The sequence below is a fragment of the Anguilla rostrata genome, chromosome 8, assembly GCF_018555375.3.
Source record: "Anguilla rostrata isolate EN2019 chromosome 8, ASM1855537v3, whole genome shotgun sequence".
NCBI classification, from domain to species: Eukaryota; Metazoa; Chordata; class Actinopteri; order Anguilliformes; family Anguillidae; genus Anguilla; species Anguilla rostrata.
Genome location: NC_057940.1, coordinates 53,103,572 through 53,126,712, shown reverse-complemented (window position 1 = coordinate 53,126,712; position 23,141 = coordinate 53,103,572). Strand labels below are relative to the sequence as shown.

Sequence of the window (23,141 nt, the reverse complement as noted above, 5' to 3'; positions counted from 1 at the left end):
ATGCTGATAGGAACATTATTTTTCTTTCCACCCCCCGGAAATAATTATGCGGGCTTTTTAAAACATTTCTGCTCTTCGTCGGTGAATGTTTGAAACGTTTTCCTCCCTGTGGGGGGAAAAAAAAGACTCCGGTTCGAGGACCCTGTCTCAAAGACAAACAACAAGTAGTGAGTAATAAAATCTCCGGGACGGATTACAGGCGACCTGGGAAGCCCCCGCTGGGCTGCCGTCACCGACTCTGACATGGAGCTCATTTTTCCAGACCTGCAGGAGGCCCTAAAATCCCTTTTGTCAGAACGACCTTCAGCCTCCAATACAACCCCCCCTCCTCCCCCCCTCCACCCCCCCTTACAAAACCTCCACCGCTCTGCGCCTAAGAACATATTTCCAGTCTCTCTTATAGTGTCTATGACAACGTTCAGAAAAGTGGATACATTTATTTTCATTCAAACTATCCTTCAATTATATTGGTTACTGGCATTTACCATGACATTACCGAATTGCTGTAGACTATGAAGAGTACCTCAAGTCACGTCATTTCATGTCATGTTTCTTATTTTCTGTGCACTCGTTTGTTTGTTGAATATAGTGCGTCATAGAAAGTGATTTTAAATATAGGCACAAAACACCCAATTATATGACAACAAGCCTCTCATTTTCAAGGCACATTGAAAACCTTGTAAATAAAATGGGCAAAGAACCGTCTGCTTTAAAAACATGGTTGCCAAAATATCTAACACCACCAGATCTTGAGTGCTCTAGTTCGGTCTAATCTGGACTATTGCCAGGTAGGACCGTCAACTGCTACAAAAAAATAAATAGAAAAATGTAAGCAAACTTCAGTTGGTCCAGAACAAGGCAATATGACTTGCACTCCAGTGCCCATACCGCACAAATTTCAACAACATGCATTCTATTCTTCCCTGGCTCAGTCTAGATAATGGCCTGCATGCCTCATTACTAGTCTCCGCATGGAATATAATAAATAAAAAACTCCAAAATACACTATATGACCAAAAGTATCTGGACAGCCCCTTGGCTGTTTTCCATGGTTTGTGCTTGGCCCCTTAGTTCCAGTGAATACAATTCTTAATGCTACAGCATATAATCGCAATCTAGATGATTCTGTGCTTCCCCAACCATTTGGGGAAGGTCCTTTCCAGTTTAAGCATGACAAGGCCCAGTTCCATATAGAAATGGTTTTGTCAAGAATGATGTGGAAGGGCTTGACTGGCCTGCACAGAGCCCTGACCTCCACCCCATCCAGCACCTTTGGGATCAATTGGAAAACCAACTGCGAACCAGGCCTAATTGTCCAATCAGTGGCCGACCTCATTAATGCTCTTCTGGCTGAATGTAAGCAAATCCCTGCAGTAATGCATCTAGTATAAAGCCTTCCCAGAAGAGTGGAGGTTGTTATAGCAGCAAAGGGTGGACGAACTCCATATTAAGTTTGATGAGATGTTGGATGCCAGGTGTCACATACTTTGGGTCATGTAGTATAATCAAGCTCTAATTTTACACACCTGTCAGTCATGCAACTGAAGGCCGGTTATCAATCCCCAAAGTAAATAGTCACTCCTTGAGACATACAGTAGCATACAGATCAATAGTTGCATGAGATGCTCTACCTTATTATCAAAATAACAAGCAAATCTTCATTTAAAAAAACTAATTAGATTACTGCTATCTAAGCGCGTAGCACCTCTTAGGAAATTAAACTCGCATCAGAAAGAAAACAAATGATCAAGATGAGATGGTGCTAAAGCTATTAAAATAGGTAAAAGCCCAGACTCCATTACATGGTGTGATTTCTAAACAAAATCCAATTGTATATGATGTACATTGCAGACACGTATTTAATTTAATACATCGGACTGATGTGTAATCTGGTGTTCGTGTGAACCCCAAGAAGAGAAGCTGTCGTTCATGGTACTTAATAGGGATCCAAATAGACTAAACCAAAAATGATTTCCACTTTTACTCAACCTACACACATTCCTGTAATTTGTGTCTGTTTATTTGGAAGAGCAAGGAAATTATCTTTTTTTTTTTTTTTTTTTTTTTAAGTGGAAATGTTTCTTTTTTTGCTATTATATACTGGCTCCTCGCCCATCCCATAATCACCACAGCAAAAATCTCCCACACAGATATGATAAAAAAGAAAATTCAGCTCAACTTTTTAAAAAGTGCACACCATCAAACGACTGCGAGCTTAAAAGAGCAAGCGTGATCACTGCCATTGCCTCTGCAATTCAGCCATCTGTTGGGAAACGCGAACCAATCAGAACAGCTCTCCACGTCTCTTAAATACCTCATAAGTAGGAATACTCCACAGGCTAAAAACATAGCCTAAACTCGCACAAATTTTATTTTTAAATATCTGAGAAGGACTAACTCCACTTCACTCTCTGAACTTCCCAGCATTTAAGACCTTTTTTTTTTTAATTCTCAGTTGCTATATACATGTAGTCCCAGATATTTAAGGAGAGTATTTGAGTATTTATCAAAAAATGGTCAGGCATTACAAACCGTTAAAGTTACTGCAGTTCTGTGGAGCTATAATTCTGTGCATATTAGAATCAGTTCTCCACATTTCGCACAGGAGAATCTGGCATAATGAGGCTCACTGTAGCATTTCCCAGACTGCCCCAAGAGGATGCAACGGAAGCCATTTCAAGGTTAATAAGTTATCGACACGTCGAAAAAAGGCAACAAAATGGCTGATCCTTCCTACGCCTTCTGTCACAGCGAAGACTCCCGCTCGGAAAAAAAGAAGCTAAAGAATGTTGCGTGAACCGTTGCTTTCTGGGTAATGGGCCTCACGTGGTTCGTGGAGGTCCACGCCGAAGCAGTGCATGCTGGACAGGGGGAGCTCACCTGATAGTCGTTTGGCCAGAAGGTGCTGACGGCGAGCTCCACCTGGTGCCACTGGCGGCCGTGGGAACCGGACACGTTCCAGACGGGGTTTCCCAGGGGACCGCCGTTCACGCGCACGTACACCCGCAGGGTCCCCGGGCTGTGCCCGTCCCGACTGTACAGGAAGTAGCTGAACTGGACGCAGTGGGTGTCGTTCTCGCTGAGGGCGCGCAGGAGGAGGTGGGCGCGCTGGCCCGAGGCATGCTGGGAAGCGTTCACCAGCATGAACGACCCTGGGGTGAAGGAAAAAAACAGGAAGGGAGGTCAGAGGTCGTCTGTTTGGAAGGAAAAGTGAACACAAGAAGGGAGGTCAGAGGTCGTCTCTATGGAAGGAACAGTGAACACAGGAAGGGAGGTCAGAGGTCGTCTGTATGGAAGGAACAGTGAAAACAGGAAGGGAGGTCAAAGGTCGTCTCTATGGAAGGAACAGTGAACACAGGAAGGGAGGTCAGAGGTCGTCTGTATGGACAGAACAGTGACGCTACTGTGGTAGCGGAGGAGGGTGTCGAGCAGGGCCTTGTTTCTACGTGGATCGATGCCGCACAGATTCACAGATCTTCGCGCGACCCGGACCTCACGCCTCAATAACCCATCCCAGCGCTGTAGGGATCGGTGAATCACGGCGACGTGAGGCAGTGGCATTATTCACAGAAGAACAAGCTGCTGTCTCCAAAGCAATCGGGGGGCAGCGAGGTTGCTGGGAAATAGCCAAGCGAGCCGGAGCGCTTAGCTCAGCGGCGGCGGCGGCGGCGGCTGCCCTCGCTCATTAATCACCGCGGCGCAGCTATTAGCCGCTAATGGCGGCTGAGGAGGCCCTCAGAGCGCGTGACGCGGAGCAGAGAGCGCAAGATTAATTATGGAGAGGGGTGCGTGCATCCCTAAAAGCCCTCCCCCAAAAAACCTCATCCCCCCCCCCCCCAATACAGACAGGGCTCCTCACACAGAGCAAAAAAAAAAAAGGCACGATTCGCTCGCCTACGTCGTCCGTTCTCCTTCTGACAAGCGGCGCACAAACAGTCGTCTAACGGTCCCTTCTTAAAGTCGACGGAGTTCTGAAAACGCTTAATTAAGAAGGATCCTTTCATGGTTTAAATTAATTACCTCGTCCACTTTTCCCAGCCACAATGCAGTGCAGTTAAAAAATAATTAAATAGCAAACGACATGCGAGAGATTAAGCAGGGAGAGCAATTACAGCCCCTTCCCTGATAGGCAGCTTTGAAGCGCTCTTTGCCTTTGTGTCACAGCGGTGCCGCAGCAGGGGTGGCAGTGTAGTACAATGGGTAAGGAGTTGGTCTTGTAACCTAAAGGTTCCAGGTTCGAGTCCCCCGCAAGGACACTACTGTTGTACCCTTGAGTAAAGGTGCTTAACCTGCATTGCTTCAGTATATATTATCCAGCTGAATAAATTGTAAAAAAAGTTGTGTAAGTCGCTCTGGATAAGAGCGTCTGCTAAATTCCTGTAATGAAATGTAGGAACACAAAAAGGGGGAAGTAATATTTAGACACATTGTAAGCCCGTAATTATGGCTACGTTTGCGCCCTATTGCAGCTCTGTAGGTTGGGTCCCATTCAGGGCGAACACGAGCTTTGAAACAGTGCAGTGCCAAATACGAAAATATGCGAAACACCGTTCCTTTCAGTTACTGCAATATATCATGCCCATGTGAAATATTTTATTCATCATTATATGACCTAACAAGTCATTTTTTATAACAAGTGCATTTACAATATATTGCAGTGTAGCCCAATCAATGCTCTAAGGATTGAGCACGACGCATTAAGCTGAATTGGCTACGTGAATGCCCAGCTAAAAAGGGATGAGGTATGTGAGACATCGGCTGCGTAGGTCACCCTGGGTGAGGTCAGCGACAAAGTAAATAAACAGCGTGAAGAGTTTGATGGGAAAAGTACAGGGGACCTTATCAATGCCCCCAGATGAGAGGCAGGCTTGGATAAACAAATATCAATTAGAATAAGAGGCGTTTGGGGAGACCCTTCTTCTCAACCGCAGAACACATAAATGTGCACTGAATACTGATAAAGAGATCAAACCACGCTTCGTGCCGTAACGTCCCGAGAGTTAACAAGTAAAAAATAAAAAAAGAAGAAGCCTCTCCCTCTCTCTGATAATTACTCCGTTTAGTTCTTTCTCTCGGATTTGTTTTATAAATTATTTTTTTTTAAACGAGTGAGAACCTCGAGCCGTTTTCCTTCGAGAGCGCCTCGGCGAAGGAGTAGGGAGAGCACCGTAACGAGCAAGAAAAAAAAACCGTCTCAACAGGACGTCCTAATTGTTTTAGGACTCCGGGGATTTAACCGCGTTCTTTTGAAGAAAGAAAAACGGCAGTCGGGCGCCGGGATAAGCTCGCTGTGGTTTTTTTGGCCAGGTGACAAAATGGTGGGAACAAAAGCTCAACTGGAGCGCGTGGCACCCCGGAGAGGAAGACTCGGAGAGATTTTTCTGGAAGTCGCTGACTGGCCGAACTCTGAGCTTCCCTGTCATCCCCTGCCAAGTCCGTCCATCTCCCTTCCAAAGCGCAAAATGCATGAAATGGGGGAAAAAAAAACGCTGCCCAAACAAAAAAAAAGACATATTTCGCAAAACTTAACTTCTGTCTTTACACAGCCTGAAATAACATCCTCTTCTACATTTTAAATTAGCTTCAGTGGATGCCCTTTTTTTTTTTTACCAGAGGCAATTTGAATATCTCACATTTTATACTTTATATATTTACAGATCTGGATATTTACTGAAGAACTTTTGGTTTAGTACCTTGCCTAAGGGTGCAATGTGGCAGTATTCCACGCAAGATTAACATTAGCAATATTTTGGTTATAAAGACCAAATTCTTGAATTAGCCCGCAACAACATTAGCAAATCTTTAAAGACAGGCCATGTGCATGATCATTTTTCTAAGAGAAAAGTAACCAGCGATGAAAGCAGCAAGCGTTGTTGAATACCCGACCTACGGATCTCACAGAAGTGGGGGGTTTGGCAGTCTTACGCTCTTCAGGCTGCTGTGGTCAGGCTAGCTGAAAAGAGCATTGTTCACACAGACCACTCCACTGACGACTTGAACGCGCACGTGTCGTTCTCCCACCCGCGGAACGAGGAGAGAAGTGAATTCTGCGCGACTCGATCGTGGCACGGCAGAGCAGAAGGCTTCGGACGGAAAAGTCAATAATTCATCAAGGATGAACGAGGAGCAAGGGCAACCACAAACAACGATCCCCCCCCCCCCAGATGCAGGACTGCGACGGTTAGCTAAATCAAAGGAGACTGAAGTCCAAACACATGACTGCAGATCATCATGCAGGGCGGCAGTGTGGTATAATGGGTAAGTAAGTTGGTCTTGCGACCCAGAGGTTGCAGGTTCAAGTCCCCGCGAGGACACTGCCGTTGTACAAGGTACCTGACCTGCATTGCTTCAGTATATATATCCAGCTGTATAAATGAATGTAAATGCTGTGTAAAAAGTTCCATAAGTCGCTCTGGATAAGAGCGTCTGATAAGTGCCTGCAATGTAATTTAACTCGACACTCAGTCTCTGTAAGACAGAAGCCCACAGGCCAGCAGGCTCCACAGGCAGAGTCTCCAGGGCCCTGTGATGCTGGTGTAGCATCAGAATGAACGATTCTGAACCTTCGCCGGCCTCGTGTTTTACATCCTCCCCCCCCCCCCCCCGTCCTGATTTCTGGGCCGTTTCCACTGCAGACGCGTCCTGCTCGTTTACTGTCCGTGATCTGCAAACGCGAACAGCAATGCGAACACAGGCAGCGTTGCTGTGGTTCACAGAACCTGTTTTCCACCGAACGACAGAACGTACAAAACTGGACAGGGTACTGCTACATGGACATAGTGCGCACGCGCGGGCAAAACGCATGGAGAGTAAGCATTAATTGTTTGCAGTTTTGTTTCTTCTCTCTTTTAAATTAACTGCAAGCCTAAGCAAGACTTCTGAGTGCAGATAGTAAAGCCATACACTTTTCAGATGCCCGGTCATTAATTTGACTACAAGATTTGAGGGCATTAAACAGGGCTGTGTAGAGAACTGTCAGGAGCAGGTGCTTAAGGTGAGAAGGCGGTAAGCCAACCTACAGAAACTGGATTAGGTTTATGACACCCAGTTATGGTACAGAATATACTTTCCCCAAATGAAAATGAATGGGGAGCGGTGTAGAATAATGGCTAAGGAGTTGGTCTTGCAACCTAAAGGTCGCAGGTTTGATTCCCTGGTGGGACACTGCCGTTGTACCCTTGAGCAAAGGTACTTAACCTGCATTGCTCCAGTATATATCCAGCTGTATAAATGGATACAATGTAAGTCACTCTGGATAACAGCGTCTGCTAAATGCCTGCAAAACTAAAACTAATGACAGCATTAATGACAATAAAATAAGATAAAATTTTATTGTCCCGAAGGAAATTTGTTTTAGACACATCTGGTGCTTGCTGTACGAAGACATAATGACACACAATAGGACAGACAGCACAATTGCACATTGCTCATTATACATACATTTAAGACAGGTACCTACAATGCATACAGCACATGCATACATTATATACATAATACACAAATTGCACAATGCAGCAGACCTCCTAGCTCCTAACCTTACTGCTATTCAGAGCTTTGACAGTAATAATGCAAATACGATTTTTTAAAATAGAATCAAAGGAGAACGTCGGGCACTTTGGCCAAATGGGCAGCTGCAGGTGCTTGACCCCAATGCCCACAGCCCCCATCCCCCCCCCTCCCCAAACGTACCAGGAATTAAATATTCTGAATACGCATGCTGTGCACCTGTTCTGTTCACACAACCCTGCTGATGTTAAGCCCTCTAGTGGAGACAAATGCCAATTATAGAATAACACTGCCTGTGTAGCATAAACCTGAACTGTTTAATTTTTTTATTATTTTTTATTATGCTGAAATCAAATCAAGGTCAGCAGCAATAACAGAACTATGCACAAGGGATAGTTAGATCAGTTCTTGTTCATGCTGAACAGTGATCCATCGCCAAAACAATAAACAGATACAATAAGACTTAGAGGCGAAAATAAATGTTTTAGTTTGAATATTAGTTTTTCTTAGGGGGAGGGCGGGGCGGGGGCAGGCAGAGGGGACCTGGATTGGAAGAAGGGCTACAGAAGCATTTCCAAAAGAATAATGAGTTCATTTCATTGTTCCAAGATAATTATACTTAGAAGACTTACAGTAGAAGTCTGTGGAATAACAATTACTGTGTCCTAGTTTTATGTAATTAAAGCAGCATGCTTACAGCACTGGATTTAGACTTCTAACCCCCCCCCCCCCCTCGATGAAAGAAAAACAACACGCATTTTAAATGCTGAGGAAAAATAAACAGAGACCTTTCTGTATAGCAAGGCCAATAATTTATTCAGTTTTCACTGGAGAAGTCCAACAAGCCAGTTCCAGGATCCTTACACTGTATCTGCCTGTGGGGTCCCCAAAAATGACTCCCCAAACATTTCAGTCGTCATAATTACACCTGATGGATGTTTCATGTGCAGGGGGGTGTCAGGAGATCGGCTAAACAGACATTACTAATTCATAAAGATCTCCCGAGGGACGTCTGGAGACGCAGAAACCCCCGGCACACCATCGCCGTGACAACGTTCCCCGCCGGACAGCCCAGTGAAGCGCGCGCAAGGCGTCAGCGCTTCGTCACAGAGCGTCCGAGCTCCTTCAGCAGCTCCATCTCCCGGCTGCTGCATCGGTGTAGCCGAGGCGGAGACACAACTCCTCTCTATTTTTAATCGCAGTACCGCGCTCATTCAAGGCATCGGGTTCTCCCCTCTCGCATACGGCCTGCGGATCTCTGTTAGCCAGTGAACGTTTGAGAGGGTCCCCCGATCCAATTTGATTAACGTATTAATTTAGATACCCCTAATGGGAATCCCTCGATAATATTTGTGCTTCTCGACTTTCAAAAGCCGCGTCTGTCTGCGTATTGCACGCGCGCACACTCAAGTGTGAACGCGCCAAAAGCGTGCACGCACCACACACACACACACACACACACACACACACACACACACTGGCAAAACCGACCTCGGCTAAAACAGCCCTGTTTCTGATACGTTCTCCCCATAAGTCCAGAGGCTGATAAGGCTCCGCCCGTTCCCCCCTGTCCGCTCCCGAAGGACGCGGGAGCGTTCGTTACGAGATTAAGACGGACCCTGGACGCATTAAAAGTCACGTCAGAGCGCCACGAGATTAGACCCGCGGCCACAGGCCCGAGCGCGTTTCTTTATCTGAGGCAGAAGAGAGAGAGAGAGAGGAAAAGAGAAAGAAGAGAAAATTACTTTTCCACTTTTCGAACAAAACAATGTTAGAGGGGAGGAAGAAAAATGTGCAGGAGAGTTAGGGTTTTATGACTTTTGGGTGGAAAAAAATAAATAAAACGTCTGATTAATAAATCAGTTCTGGAAGAGGGAGAGAGGAAGAGTGTGAGAGGGCTAGAGATAGATAGATAGATAGACAGATAGATGGACAGATAAACAGAGACAGAGAAAGAGAGAGAGAAAAGGAGAGTAAGAGAACGGGGACAAAGCCACTTTAATCTTAAATCTTCCACCATCTTCTCTGCATCGATCATCTTTCCTTCATCTCAGGCTTCTAAGGGCAAAATATTGCCTTTAAAAAAAAAAAAACGATTTTCACATGGATCAATAGGTGCCTTTATTTCACATTTTATAAGGGCTACTTCAGGCAGCCTGATGGTTTCGTAAGTGGATTTATGCGGCTCATGTTGGTTGGTCTTCAATGCGATACTCATTTGTAGAGTCAAAATTGTTCTGCTGAACGAAGCTATCCAACGGCATCCTGGGATTTCATATTTCAGCTCGTCTGTTACTTTGCGAAGACAGGAGAAAGATGATACGCAAAGACATAGCAGCAGCAAATACAGATGCCTGGAGAACATGCAGTCGATTGCAAAAAAAATCGAAAGAAAAAAACACAAAAAAGCAAAAAAAACAAAAAAACAAAGAACCCCACCCCTAAAACCTAAATACGTACAGACAGTTAATTTCTGGAAAGAGCGGAAGAGTGTGTCGCAAACATCGCGGGTGAAAACCAAATCAGAAGAGGAACCTTACAGGCGTCGGTTACGCGGCCCGGAGGACAGGCATCGCTGTCGCGCGACGCTAATAGGTCGCTTCGCTCCATTTCCTCCCCAGCTTGCGGCCCGTACTTAAGAGGGGAAATTGATGTTCCCGAAACAAAAACACGAGGCCGGGAAAACCTCTCAAAATACGGGCGGCGGCATCTCCCGAATTCGCGATTCGTACGCCCGCTAATTACCTTCGGTGGCGCGCTCGCAGTTTTCGCAGAGTACGCCGGTCGGGCGTTCGAACCGCAAAACGTAGCGGCGACGGCGAGGAGAGGGGTGAGCCGTCACAAACCCGCCGCGCTCCGAAGACGCGTTCGAGCCCAGAGGGAGGGCCCGCTTCTGCGTTCGTCACGCAAAGTTTAAACACAGCCGCTGTCGCTAGCGCCGCCAGTCCTCCTTATCCTTTTTGGAAACTCAACCGCCCTCTCACTGCATCATCACGCGATGCAGAGCAGCGAAATACAGGTACGGTTAAAATGTGTGAGAGGGATCCGTGAAAAACAGTGAACATCAGTGGAAAAGCTAATGCACTTGTTGTACGTCGCTCTGGATAAGAGCGTCTGCTAAATGCCTGTAATGTAATGTAATGCCTGTATGTAATGTAATGTAATGAAAAACAGTGATTATTTAATTCAATATTTCATTGATATCTTAAACCCCTGCCACAAATGAAAAATCTCAAAATTTTTCTTTCTTTTTTATTTATATATTTTGTATTTTTTTGAAATAAAAAGATTTTTTATACGTTTGAATATACATTTTTTTTTTTTATACGTCTGAATGTGTAACCGTGGAGACGAAAGACGTGGGGGCTATTTTGTTGACTGCACCCAATTAAGCATAACCCACACTACCGTGCGTGAGGAACCGGGCAAACTACCATTAGGGGGGGGAGGATAATGCGTGACTAAGCTTGACTTGAGAAGTACAAACACCTACCGTAGTCTCAAAAGGAAGACTAGAGAGAGAAAAAAAACACTTCCCTGCCATCCTGTCCTTTATTTTCTCGAGAAATAAATAATAAACAAGAAACACTTTTTTTTCCCCCCACTTTATTTTCTCCCCGTGCTGCCGTGTGCGTGACCTTCCAGTCAGCCCGCAGTCAGAGGTGAAACACTCCTTCAGCACGGTGACACCCGGGCCACCACGGAGTTCAACCGGACAGGGATTTTAAAAATCTCCCTGTACCCGCTTTTGACGGCCCTCCGTCCTCGAGGCTGTAGACCAATCAAAACGAGCTGAATCCGATAGGCTCGCTCATAACCTCGGATAAAACATTTTTTAAAAAGTGTTTCTTGTTTATAGCGCCCCTGGAGCGCCACTGGCGACAATATGCTGCATGTGTGAGCTGCTCTGGGCCCGAACTGGATCTTCGCCTCCCATAAAGCGCCAGAAATGAAATTAGACCATTGATCTGATTGAAGGGGAACGCGGGAGGAAAAAAAAAAAATGGAAAGAGCAGCGCATCCGGGATGCTTCTCGCGCTTATCGCCAGCGTCGTCCGGAGGCTTTACTTCCACGGTCGTCGCCGCTTGCCATTCCTGTCACGGGGCGGGGAGGGTGGCGGGGGGGGGAGGTGAGGGGGTGCAGATGAAAGGTGTGATCCGTGCCAGGGCCAGAGCGGAAAACCGGTAATTAATGCGCCAAAGCACGTTTCACTTCCCGTTAACGGCGAAATCGTTTCGAAGTGAGTCAGTAGATAAAGAGATCGCCGGGGTCAAAGGTGGGGCGGCCGCCACAGCGTCACGCTCCAAGACGGCCCCGCCCGCTGAATCCTCCTCCTCCTCCTCTTCCTCCTCCTCCTCCTCCGTCGTTATTCCTCAGTTGGGGCTCAAGCAGACATCTCCAGCTCGCGTTGGCGACGAAGCGGACGGCGCACCCGAGGGGGGGGGGGCGACCGGGTCATCGGGGGAGGAGAGGCCACAGCGAAACCAAGCGAGAGAAGAGACGGCAAAAAAAGGGTTGGTTAAAGCCGAAAACCCAAAAAAAACCCTGAAAGCTCCTTTCAGGACACCTGCAGGCGTTTACCCCTGGATACCGTCCCCGCCTAGGCCATTTATTCTGCACCGTGCCTGACTGCCGACGGCACTTTGGGGAGGGGGGGGGAAGCCATTACCGTTTGGCCGACGGACGTGGGGAATGAAAGCGTGGATGAGGTCGACTGTTTAGAGTTGAGAAGAACCCAAGCAGAGGAGATGAGGACACGGGTGGGGTGGGGGGACAGGGGGTGGCTGGGTGGGGGGGGTCAGAAAGCAAGTCGGCCCTCAGCGACAACGCGGGGCGACTCAGAACCCATTACCGCCGCGCTTCTGTCAAGCGGCTCAAAAAAGGCGGGAAAATGTGCTGAGGAGGGGAAACTGTTCGCCCTCCATCCGACGGCCCAAATCGACCGCGACCCCTCGCCCTGGCACCCTACCCCACCTCTCACCTCACCTCGACAGTCACTTTTGTTTAACTGACTGGGGGGAGCAGAAAGGGTTTGGGGCGGGGGGGGTGGGGGGTGGGGGTTGTCAGAGCAAAACACTGCAAGACAAAAGTGCCGGTTTGTGTCAGCCCCCCCCTCTCCAGCTCACCCACATGACTGAATGCAGCGAAGGCACTGGCTATTTTAAACTGCCCGCGAACAGCTCCGATTGGCTGTCACAGTAAACAAGGCCGTTGCAGGAAATCAATGAGTCGCCTTGTTTATTCGCCTTCTTGAGCTCTGAACGACCCTTGTTTGCTTTTTTTTTTTTTAAATGCAACTGCCGCACTGCACAAAATTTAAATGCGTCAGTAATCCTTCACCCACCATCACTGGTGTTTAATTGTACAGCTCTAAGTCAACGCCCGTGGGATTTCGTATCAAAAGCAGTAAATCAGCGTGAAAAGATGCTTATCCAAAATCCGCCCCAGCACAAGCTGCGCCTTTGAGTCCTCAATAATTTGAAGTGCATCACGAAACCTCAAATATCCTGTTTTCTTGCCGAAACATTTCCCGCTCGCAAATTCTGTCTACAAAAAAAAGTCTTCAGAAACTGTAAAGCCAACTACCCTATTCAGTTGAATTTGTAAACATCGTTTTTTTACAGCACACATTAATGAAACAAGACTACTGGAGACAAACTACAGAAGGAAGAACTGAAGTTTAGGGTCAAGGTGTTATTTGGGGGCTTAAGGATATAATACGATTAAATAATGTGACCGATATCGTAAATAGATCCAAATTATGTTTTTTTTTTTTTTAAGTTAGATGGTCTAAGAGAAGCAAAACCATTCGACCATGCCAAGCCATATAAGAAACCCAGACATTACATTACATTTATTCAGCAGGCGCCTTTATCCAAAGCGACGTACACAACTGCATTGTCATTGGACAACTACAAAACACCGGTCTCAATAAGGTACAAAAATTGAGAGGTGCAGACAGGAGTACAAGAGAGATACCGTCAGTCTGTCTTGTCTGTGAAGAAGAAAGATGGTGACAAATAAACAAAGATCCGTCTAATCCACTCAGCCTCTCGGAGAGGATGACATACGAGGGAACAAGCACTCCACCGTTCTTCAGTAAAGGGCCAGAGCAGGTGAGACCGCAAAAATAATCGAAAGGACGGATCTACAGGAAGACCAAGCGAGCTTTCGGTCTCATCCAAGCAGCTGCAGTCGCTCCTCGGTGCATTTCAACATGAAACCATGAAAGTGTTTCAAAATGAGTCACGTACTGCGCGAGAACACATTGCATTTGTTGTTGTTTGTTTGTTTTAAACCCCTCAGATGAAAACTTGGCTCTGGCTCTGATAGCTTACTGAAATTAGTAAGCACTTCGGGGTTCGGAGCAGATATTTTTGCGTTTGTTTTGTGACCAGAGAGCCTGCCGTGCATAAACTAGGCAGGCTTGCGGCGGGGGGGCGGGGGGGTGGGGAAGCCCAGGCGGAAGGTTCCGGCTGATTGGCCAAGCGCCCCAGGGCAGAGCACGCGCTCCGGACGCCCGTCTGGCTGGTTTTGGCTTCGCCTCCCCCGGGGTCCAGACCTGAGCTGAGTAACCTGCTGGGCTCTCCGCGGAAAAAGACTGCAGGGCAACAATAGCTGCCGTGACAGCGCCGCCAGGCCAAGCTTGGTGGGGGGGGGAGAGGCGGGGGGGGACTGGGTCAAGCATGGCCTTTGTCTGCCGGCTGTTGCTGTCTGGCCGACAACAGTTTTGAGGACAATGGGACGGCACAGATTGGGAGCGGGGCCGCCTGTGACACCCGCAGTCCCTGGGGGCCCCGGCCAAGCCACTCTAGAGCAGCCAATCAGGACAGGACAGGTAGGCCAACGTTTTCCATTACAAAGCTGTATATAGACGCTACATTAGCACAAAACCCTCCAGTTAAAAAATGAGCCTTCTTCAATTGCAACTGTAGGTAGAAAACCCTTCAGTCAGATACTTCAGCGTGAAGTAGAACATTGGTAATTACACTGCGCTGAACATTTTTTGGCTGTACTTTAAAACGAGTTTTCGCATGGCCCTTTTTGAACCTCCTGTCTGACGTGGACAGTGGCTGCCTCGTTTTTAGAAGGAGAACTCAATTAACCTGATTGCGATTATTTTTATAAAGATTTTATAAAGACTTTCTTCGAATGTTGGTGTTCTAGAACTCCATTGCTTTCAATTACCATCAGCATTAGAATGTTCCGTTAGGAACAATCTAATCATACATTTGGGGTTAAAATTCATTGCGGGGAATGGGCGGTGACTGGCTCTGGGACAAGAGGCGCCTAGCCCAAATAACGGATTAGGGCAGGCCAGCGGGGTCAAGACGCTGCACCCCACCGTCCAAACACCCCCCCTTACCCCCGTCAGCTGGGCCTGCCCCAGTTCATCCCGCCCCCATCCCAGCCATTCACAAGGGAACGAAAGTTAAACCAACCCTCCAACCCACCAACCATCCCAACAGCTACCAGCGAGCCAGGACAGACGGTTTCTGGGCATGAGTCAGCATTCTTCATGGTACCATAGGAACCAAGGCAGGCGGCCAGCAACGGCAGCCGATTACCACGGCACCAAGGCAGACAGGAGCCAAATCGGTCCAGTCTTTCAAAGAGAACGACATCAACAGCCCAGAAAAGCAGCAACAACAAAAAAAAAAACTGGTTTCTGGCTCTCGTGTTCGAGATTCGGTTTAAATAAACATGCATGGGTCGGGTCCAGCTTCATAAATAACTCACGATAAATCAAACAATAAATCTGACAGCGGCGACGGGAAGGCCAAACAGAGCTTGAATTCCGGTGCAATTAAAAAAAAAAAATTTTTTAAACGTGTTTCAAATGCGGAGCGTGTGTTTGCATTTGGGGGGGTCAGCACATTGGTCGACTTCTGAACAGCTCACCGTTGGTTCCTTTAACCTTTTGCTTCCTGCACCTTTTACACCGCGAAGCCCACCGCCCGTGGAAGTGGGGGATGGTTCCCAGGACGCGCACGCCTGCCCTCTGATTGGCTCAAATAAAGGGCTGGTTGCCGATGCCCACCCCGAAAACACGGAGGACTGGGACCTGGCGCCGGGCCAAGGTTGTCCTGGACCAGCCTGAATTCCGGGGCTGCCCGCTGGCCTGTCAGTACAGCCCCTTTTCTGCAGCATAGAGGGGCCTGACACACACCATGATATTTCGCAAAGGATAGAGAGAGAGCGCTGTATCAACCTGGCAACCAAGGACATTCACGTGGGTGTGGTTTTTTTTAAGCCGGTGAAATGTACTTGCTCCCCATACACCATAAGGTCACGCTTTTTTTTGCTTTCGGATGATGCTGACAATAATATTTTTGTTCCATTTAAAAAAATTTTTTTTTTTTTTTTTTAAAGAAATTGAAATCCTTGTGCATTTATGTCTTTTTTCCCCCCATGAAGCCAGTTCTGTCAGCGTGACCCAGAGCAGCCGGTCCTCTGTGTCACACCTCGTTAGAGGATGACGAGTCGCTGGGACACGGGTGCTAAATACAGTGAGAAACGGCTTTCGGGAGAAAGAAGCCGCGTACGGTTTTAGAAAAGGGACGGAGGAATTGAGACGAGGGGTGGAAATCTTATTACCAAAGAGGCACGCGGTTGCGCGGATGGTTCCCATAGAGACACACGCGGAACGACGCCGTCCCGCTCGTCCGCTGGGGGGGGGGGGGGGGGTGGGGTAACGGAAAGGACAAGCGAACAGCGAACGCCGCGGAGGTGGTGCTGTGCGGCGCATCGAGGGAAAACGCGGGCGCCGTGCGCACGAACACCGAGAAGAACCGCTTTCGGTGCCCTTGGGCAAGCACACTGCAAAATGAACGTACCTTGACAGCGCCTAGCAACGCGCTAACGAGAAGGACGTTCTTCTTCGCCTCCCTCAAGTCCAGACGGCTCTGCTTTGAAGCTCCTCCCCCTCGGATGAAAGGGTGTCAGACACCGTCGCCTGGGTCTGACTTTTTTTCGCGCGCCCCGTCTCGATATTTCGGCAGGCGCGTCTTCATTATCCGCCCCCCCGATCGGTGCTGGGGCTTCTCGGAATGTTAATTTGAAACGTCCCCTTTCCAGGCCTCAGAATAATGGAGTCGTCCCGTCGCGGAGTCCGATCTCGTTAGCCGCATCAATTCCAAATTTCGACGGCGCCGATTTGCTGCCAGTTTCATTTAAATAAAGATATTGGAGCCGTGTCCAGCCGGCTAAAAACGCCGGCAGTAAAACGGCAATGAAGTTTGATTTACCGTAACCTACCTCACCCTGTCGGTGCCAACACGCGATCAAACATGAATTACCGCTTCGTTTAAACGCACATCGTTTAAATATATATATATCGCACAAGAAAAGTTCTGAACTTGTTAGAGTAACAACGAGGTAAAGCATTTTTGGCTACACGTTTGCCGATTAGCAAACCGTTGGGAGCTCGAAAGGAAGTCGGTTTTGAGCGTTTCGGCTTCGCTAGACCTCACAGAAACTAGCGGCACAAGAGAAAACAAGAAGAGAGGCTGAGAGTGAGACCTGCGGTGTGCCAGTTACATTTAGCAGGTGCTCTTATCCAGAGTGACTTACACAACTTTTTAATCCATTTAATACAGCTGAAATGTACCGAGGCGATTCAGGCTGGGTGCCTTGCTCGGGGGGTACAATGGCAGTGCCCGACCTGGGAATCCAACCTGGGACCTTTTTGGTTACAAGCCCAGTCCTTTACCCACTATGCTACACTACCACCCAACAGCCACTTAGCAAACATGGGCAGAAGTATTTCTCTCACAGATAAATATGGGCGAGGTCAGGTCAGGAGCGGCCATTTCCTCTAGCCTCTAGGACGGAATGTGGCACAGTGGGTAAGGAACTGGGCTTGTAACCGAAAGGTCGCAGGTTCGATTCCCGGGTAAGGACACTGCCGTTGTACCCTTGAGCAAGGTCCTTAACCAGAATTGCAGTATATATCCAGCTGTATAAATGGATGCAGTGTAAAATGCTATGTAAAAGTTGTGCTAAACGCCTGTAATGTAATGTAGCTTCGTGACCGATTTCTCACGCAGTGACCTGGAACAGTTTGCTCGTTAACATCTCGACAGGCTGGCAAACTGCTGAGCTTCTCCTCGCAGGCCGGTACTCCGTGCTCCGGCGGGTCGGCCCCCTCCTCTTCCGTCACCTCGGATTCTTTCGGTACCCAGAAGCCCCTCCTTTGATATCTTCCCCTTCTCCGCCAGCGCAGCCGGAACGAAGCAGAAGTTCAGCGGCCGTGCCGTCTGCATTTCTTTCTCTCCGCCTCTCCCGCCATTTTCTCCTTTCTTTCTTTTCACCGTCTGGCGCTCCAGGGGCCGATTTCTTCCTTCTCTCTCCCTCCCTTTCATTTGACGACTCCGACTTCCTCCCCTCTGGATGTCTCGGCTTTAAATTGAACAAACTTTCCGTTTCGTTACGGAGTAGAATAAAAGACATTGAGAGAGGAAGGGAGTGTGTGTGAGAGAGATGGAGAGAGAGAGAGAGAGAGAAACAGAGAGAGGGAGGGAGAGATGGAGAAAGACAGAGAGAGGGAGGGAGAGACCGGGAGAGAGACAGAGATTGAGGGAGAGAGTCAGAGAGATGAGGAGAGAGAGAGAGAGAGGGAGAGACAGGGAGAGAGAGAGACAGAGAGATGGAGAGAGAAGGAGAAAGAAGACGGAGGGAGAGATTGGGGGAGAGAGAGAGAGAGAGGGAGGGAGAGACAAGGGAGTGAGAGAGACAGAGAGAGAGAGACATTGTAGACGTCTGAAGTTTAATCGCGAGCAGGCAGCAAAAGAAGAAGCCAATTACCCATGCACCCCACCCCAGGGCGAAGAGACTCCCGAACTCCACCAGCCTGCACCACCACCGATAAACCCGCCCCCCCAACCCACCTCCGCCCACCTCCAGCACCAGCACCAGCACCACCCCCATCATTTCCCCCGTCGCCCTCCTTCCACCAGTCTCCTCAGCAGAACCCGTTCTGTGTGAGGAGCCGGCACAAAATGGCCGCCCCTGTGCAGGTGGCCACAGCAGACGGGGGGGGGGACCGGAAAACATGAACCTGGAATGGAGCCGGAATGGCTGACAAACGCCAGGGGCTGAAACTGTCCTTCCCAGAAACGCGCCGCAGGTGTCAATCTTCCAAAATCCAGACAGAACACCGGACCTATGCGTTCATTTAATATAACGCGGGATTTCACGAATTTCACGAGTAATAATAGCACAGAGAGGCAAAGTGAGGAGTTTGCACGCCCCCGTACGAAGTCACGGTTCCCATAATTCACAGCTCCTCTCTGTGAGTGTCCGCAAACGGCATCGAAGTGACCTGAGAACGTTCCGTGCGTCGTTTCGAAAGTGCCCGAACACCAACGCCCCCTCTCCTTCTCTTCCGAAATGTTCCTTACCCTCCGGGGGGGTGTGGGAGGGTTCCTTCTCCCTCCTTTCGAATTACGTGGAAACACACTTAAGACTTCCTCCGAGCCGTCATTAAAATCCCATTTGGAGAGCGGCGTGCCCATTAGGCGCAGTAAAGGGAGGATATTAAAAGCACTGCAGGCCCCTGAATGGCACATTACTGGTCGTTGTGGATTTCGGGGAGGACACGGTTGCCAGAAGAACACGCCCGGAGCCGAGGAGGGGCGGGGGGGGTGTGGGGTAGGCAGCCTAAAAAGTCGTACTCCGCTCTCGATGCTTCAGCGGTGTTGATCGTGCATCTCGATCCCCTGCGGCACCGCGGCCGGAGGTGGCGCACGCGTGGGCCACACAGAGCCACAGCTAGCCTGGCGCTAGCCCGTGAGCCGCTGGCTGCTTTACTGATGCCCACAAGCCAGCTAGCCTGGCGCACACGCTAGTGCTCCCGGATGCCACAGAGCCACAGCTAGCCTGGCGCTAGCCTGTGAGCTGCTGGCTGCTTTACTCCGGATGGCCCACACAGAGCCACAGCTAGCCTGGCGCTAGCCCGTTAGCTGCTGGCTGCTTTACTCCGGATGGCCCACACAGAGCCACAGCTAGCCTGGCGCTAGCCCGTGAGCCGCTGGCTGCTTTGCACCGGATGGCCCACACAGAGCCACAGCTAGCCTGGCGCTAGCCCGTGAGCCGCTGGCTGCTTTGCTCCGGATGGCCCACACAGAGCCACAGCTAGCCTGGCGCTAGCCCGTTAGCCGCTGGCTGCTTTGCACCGGATGGGCCACACAGAGCCACAGCTAGCCTGGCGCTAGCCCGCGAGCCACTGGCTGCTTTGCACCGGATGGGCCACACAGAGCCACAGCTAGCCTGGCGCTAGCCCGTGAGCCACTGACTGCTTTGCGCCGGATGGGCCACACAGAGCCACAGCTAGCCTGGCGCTAGCCTGTGAGCCGCTGGCTGCTTTGCACCGGATTAATTAATTCACAAATTAATTTGTTGTAACAAAATGTTATCGAATAACTGGTTGAAAGGCTTATTAATTCACTTGTTACTGTCTTTCCATTTCCATAAGCAATCTGTCCATGTCACCATGCATCCAGGAATAGCTCTTGCAGTGCACAGCCAGTGTGATTATGTTCACCGAATACATCCTTCTTCGATAGCTGGACACTCTAAATTGCCCATGGGTATAAGCGTGTGAGTGAATGGTGTGTGTGCCCTGCGATAGACTGGCGGCCTGTCCTCTCGCCCCAATGCATGCTGGGATAGGCTCTGGCACCCCCCCCCCCCCGGCGACCTTGACCAGGATTAGCGGGCATAGATAATGGACGGATCCATCTCTGACTCGTCCCTCCTTACATGTTAACACACGCATGTAATGCATTTGCGCCCATCTTTTCTGTCATCCTTTTCGCCGGCTTCCTCAAGGTCAAACTGTCGCGTGTCCCGCAGACACAAACGGGCCAATTCGCTTCCGGTGAAGGTGGCGAGGGTCACGTTTCCTTCCCTCTTTAATGAAGCAACCCAAACGGCCCCCCTGTCACGTCATGGCAGCCTGTTAGCACCTTCTGGGGGCGGCAGGGTGACCGAGATGGGACGGAGGGAGGGAGGGAGGGAAGAAAGAAAAGGGCTCAAAGTAGGCCCAGTCAGCCAGTAAAACGGCTGAGACTCGATCCGGTGACTACAGAATAATTATCGACTGAGCCACTCGAGATCCCTGAAAATATCTGGTTATTAATATCTAGTGCTCCCGGAGTAAAGTTTTCCATTATCAGACTTTTTTTCTTTTTTCTTTTTTACTTCTACATCATTATAATCAAAAACGTTCAGCGCACACCTCCAACGTCAGATTCAAAGGCTTACCGTGTAATTGATCGTATTTCCATTTTCAGGTTTGCACTTACTTCTCTCTTATTTTCATTTATAACACTGATCCCACGGTGTGATGAAAGCCCAAGATAGATTATATGCCCCAGATAATCAAAATGACAATAAGGATGAATATGTAATGGAAATAAGGTCTACATTATCATCTTCGTAGCACAAGACCTGATCTTGAGCCAATCGCACACCTTTAATTATTTCCTATTATCCACTTATAAGGCTGGATAGAGGGTGAAGCAATTCAGATCTAGCACCTTGCTCACAAAGTCGGTATGAAAGACACTTCCATATGTGGGTGTCAAACTCGCAACCTCCTGGTGACTGACTTATGCTGTAGGGGGAAAATGCATCATCTTTCTGGTCTGACCCTGTCTGGTCTGTCTCTACTTCCTGTACCATCTCTGGAAAATATACCAGGTCATTATCGTAGAATGGACTTCAAACGTCAGGCTGAAGACAAGCATTGCTTTCTCGGTAGACAAATTTAATTTTTGGCTATACTACACAGCCATAGGTGAAGGTGTGTGGGAGTGTGTGTAGGAGTGTATGTGAGGGAGAGAGTGAGTGTGTGTGTGTGTGTGCTTGTGGGTATGTGTGTACGCAGGTGTGTATGTGTGCGCATGCGGGTGTGTGTGTGTGTGTACGCAGGTGTGTGTGTGTGTGTGTGTGTGTGGAGGTGGAGAGGAATCGCCGTCTGACTAATGCTTCCTGACAAAATCTCCTCCTTGCTTTGAGTTATTCAAACAGCCATCCGTCTCCCGAGGTGTGTCCGCACTGAAAAGCAGATGCATCAATGCCATTATATGTAAACGACTTCACCCAGACGTGCTCACATACGGCACCCACTCACACACACGCTCGCATATCACAAAAATAGCTCTGGGATATGAAGGGTATGGATGGCTAGGGCATCCTGCAGCATAAAAAACGGTGATATGGAAAGAGAGAGAAGAGAAGAAAAAATTCCTTCGACTTGGAGTCGGTCTTTCCTCTCTTTAACCCCCTTCAGCAGAAAGGGCCAAAGTTCATAAATAAACCTAAATTGGAAACCTCAGCTCAACCAAAATTGTTCTTATCACCGCAGTCGGTGCTTCAGAGTTGGTAGTTTCAAGGGTTATTAAACGGTTTTGTAATGCGTTTGACCTCTAATAAACAGTCTTTTGGCATTCAAAGTGTCTCAACTGGGCGAAAAAAAGGATTTGGAGTATGTTTAATTTTTAATGCAGTAGTTACACTACACTCAGTCACGCGGGCTCCATTGAGCACAGAACTCTGGGTTCTGGCTTGGCTGTGTTTGGAACACTCCCAGTATTCTGGGTTCTGGCTTGGCTGTGTTTGGAAGACTCCCAGTACTCTGGGTTCTGGCTTGGCTGTGTTTTGAACACTCCCAGTACTCTGGGTTCTGGCTTGGCTGTGTTTGGAACACTCCCAGTACTCTGGGTTCTGGCTTGGCTGTGTTTGGAACACTCCCAGTACTCTGGGTTCTGGCTTGGCTGTGTTTGGAACACTCCCAGTACTCTGGGTTCTGGCTTGGCTGTGTTTGGAACACTCCCAGTACTCTGGGTTCTGGCCTGGCTGTGTTTGGAACACTCCCAGTACTCTGGGTTCTGGCTTGGCTGTGTTTGGAACACTCCCAGTACTCTGGGTTCTGGCTTGGCTGTGTTTTGGACACTAACTTGTTCGGGTTGCTGTGTTTTTTCAGACTCATTGTGCCTCCTTCAGCCCTTATAGTTACAGAACATTTTGCTCAACGCTTCTCCCCTTGTCTCCAACTCTGCTTTTCTCCCTTGTCTCCACCTCTTCTTTCCAGTCTCCACCTCTGTCTTCCAGGATTCTCTCTCTCCGTTTGGCTCTCTCTCTCCTCCTCCTCTCTGAGCAGATAGCACCTAGGTGACATCTCACGCCTCAGTCCCATCGTATTATTTTTCACAAACTAAATAAATAATCATGTTTCATGCTGTTATATTTGATTGTATCACTGCAGAGATAGCAGAGAAAGGGAGGGAGAGAAATAAAGAGAGGGAGACAGAGATAGAGAGATAGAGAGAGAGAGAGAGAGAGAGAGAGAGAGAGACCTGGAGAAGGTGCAAAGCCAGTGGCATTATTTAATTTGTTTTTGCATAAACACGTGAAAATTTATTTTACGCCTGTCAGTGGAAACACACTCTTTCATTGTGCGTTATTTCAAAACTCATTTTTGAGATTTACTTGCTACTGTTAAAGCTTTGACAATGCATTAAATGAAAAAGCGTCATGCCAATAAAATGCACGACACTGAAACTGGGACATTAAAATGAAAGAGAGAGAGAAAGAGGAGAAGGTGTCCCCTGGATCCAAACTTACTACT

General features: G+C 48.5%; 1 protein-coding gene across 1 annotated transcript in view; it reads right to left on the bottom strand.

Moving 5' to 3' along the window:
* Positions 1 to 2,730: 2,730 nt before the first annotated feature.
* LOC135262044 (receptor-type tyrosine-protein phosphatase U) overlaps positions 2,731 to 23,141 on the bottom strand; it is a 64,662-nt gene continuing 44,251 nt past the window's right edge. The window contains exon 3 of the mRNA XM_064348831.1: positions 2,731 to 3,152. Within this exon, the coding sequence (XP_064204901.1) occupies positions 2,746 to 3,152 (407 nt within the window). The 3' untranslated portion in view covers positions 2,731 to 2,745. The remainder of the gene's footprint in view (positions 3,153 to 23,141) is intronic.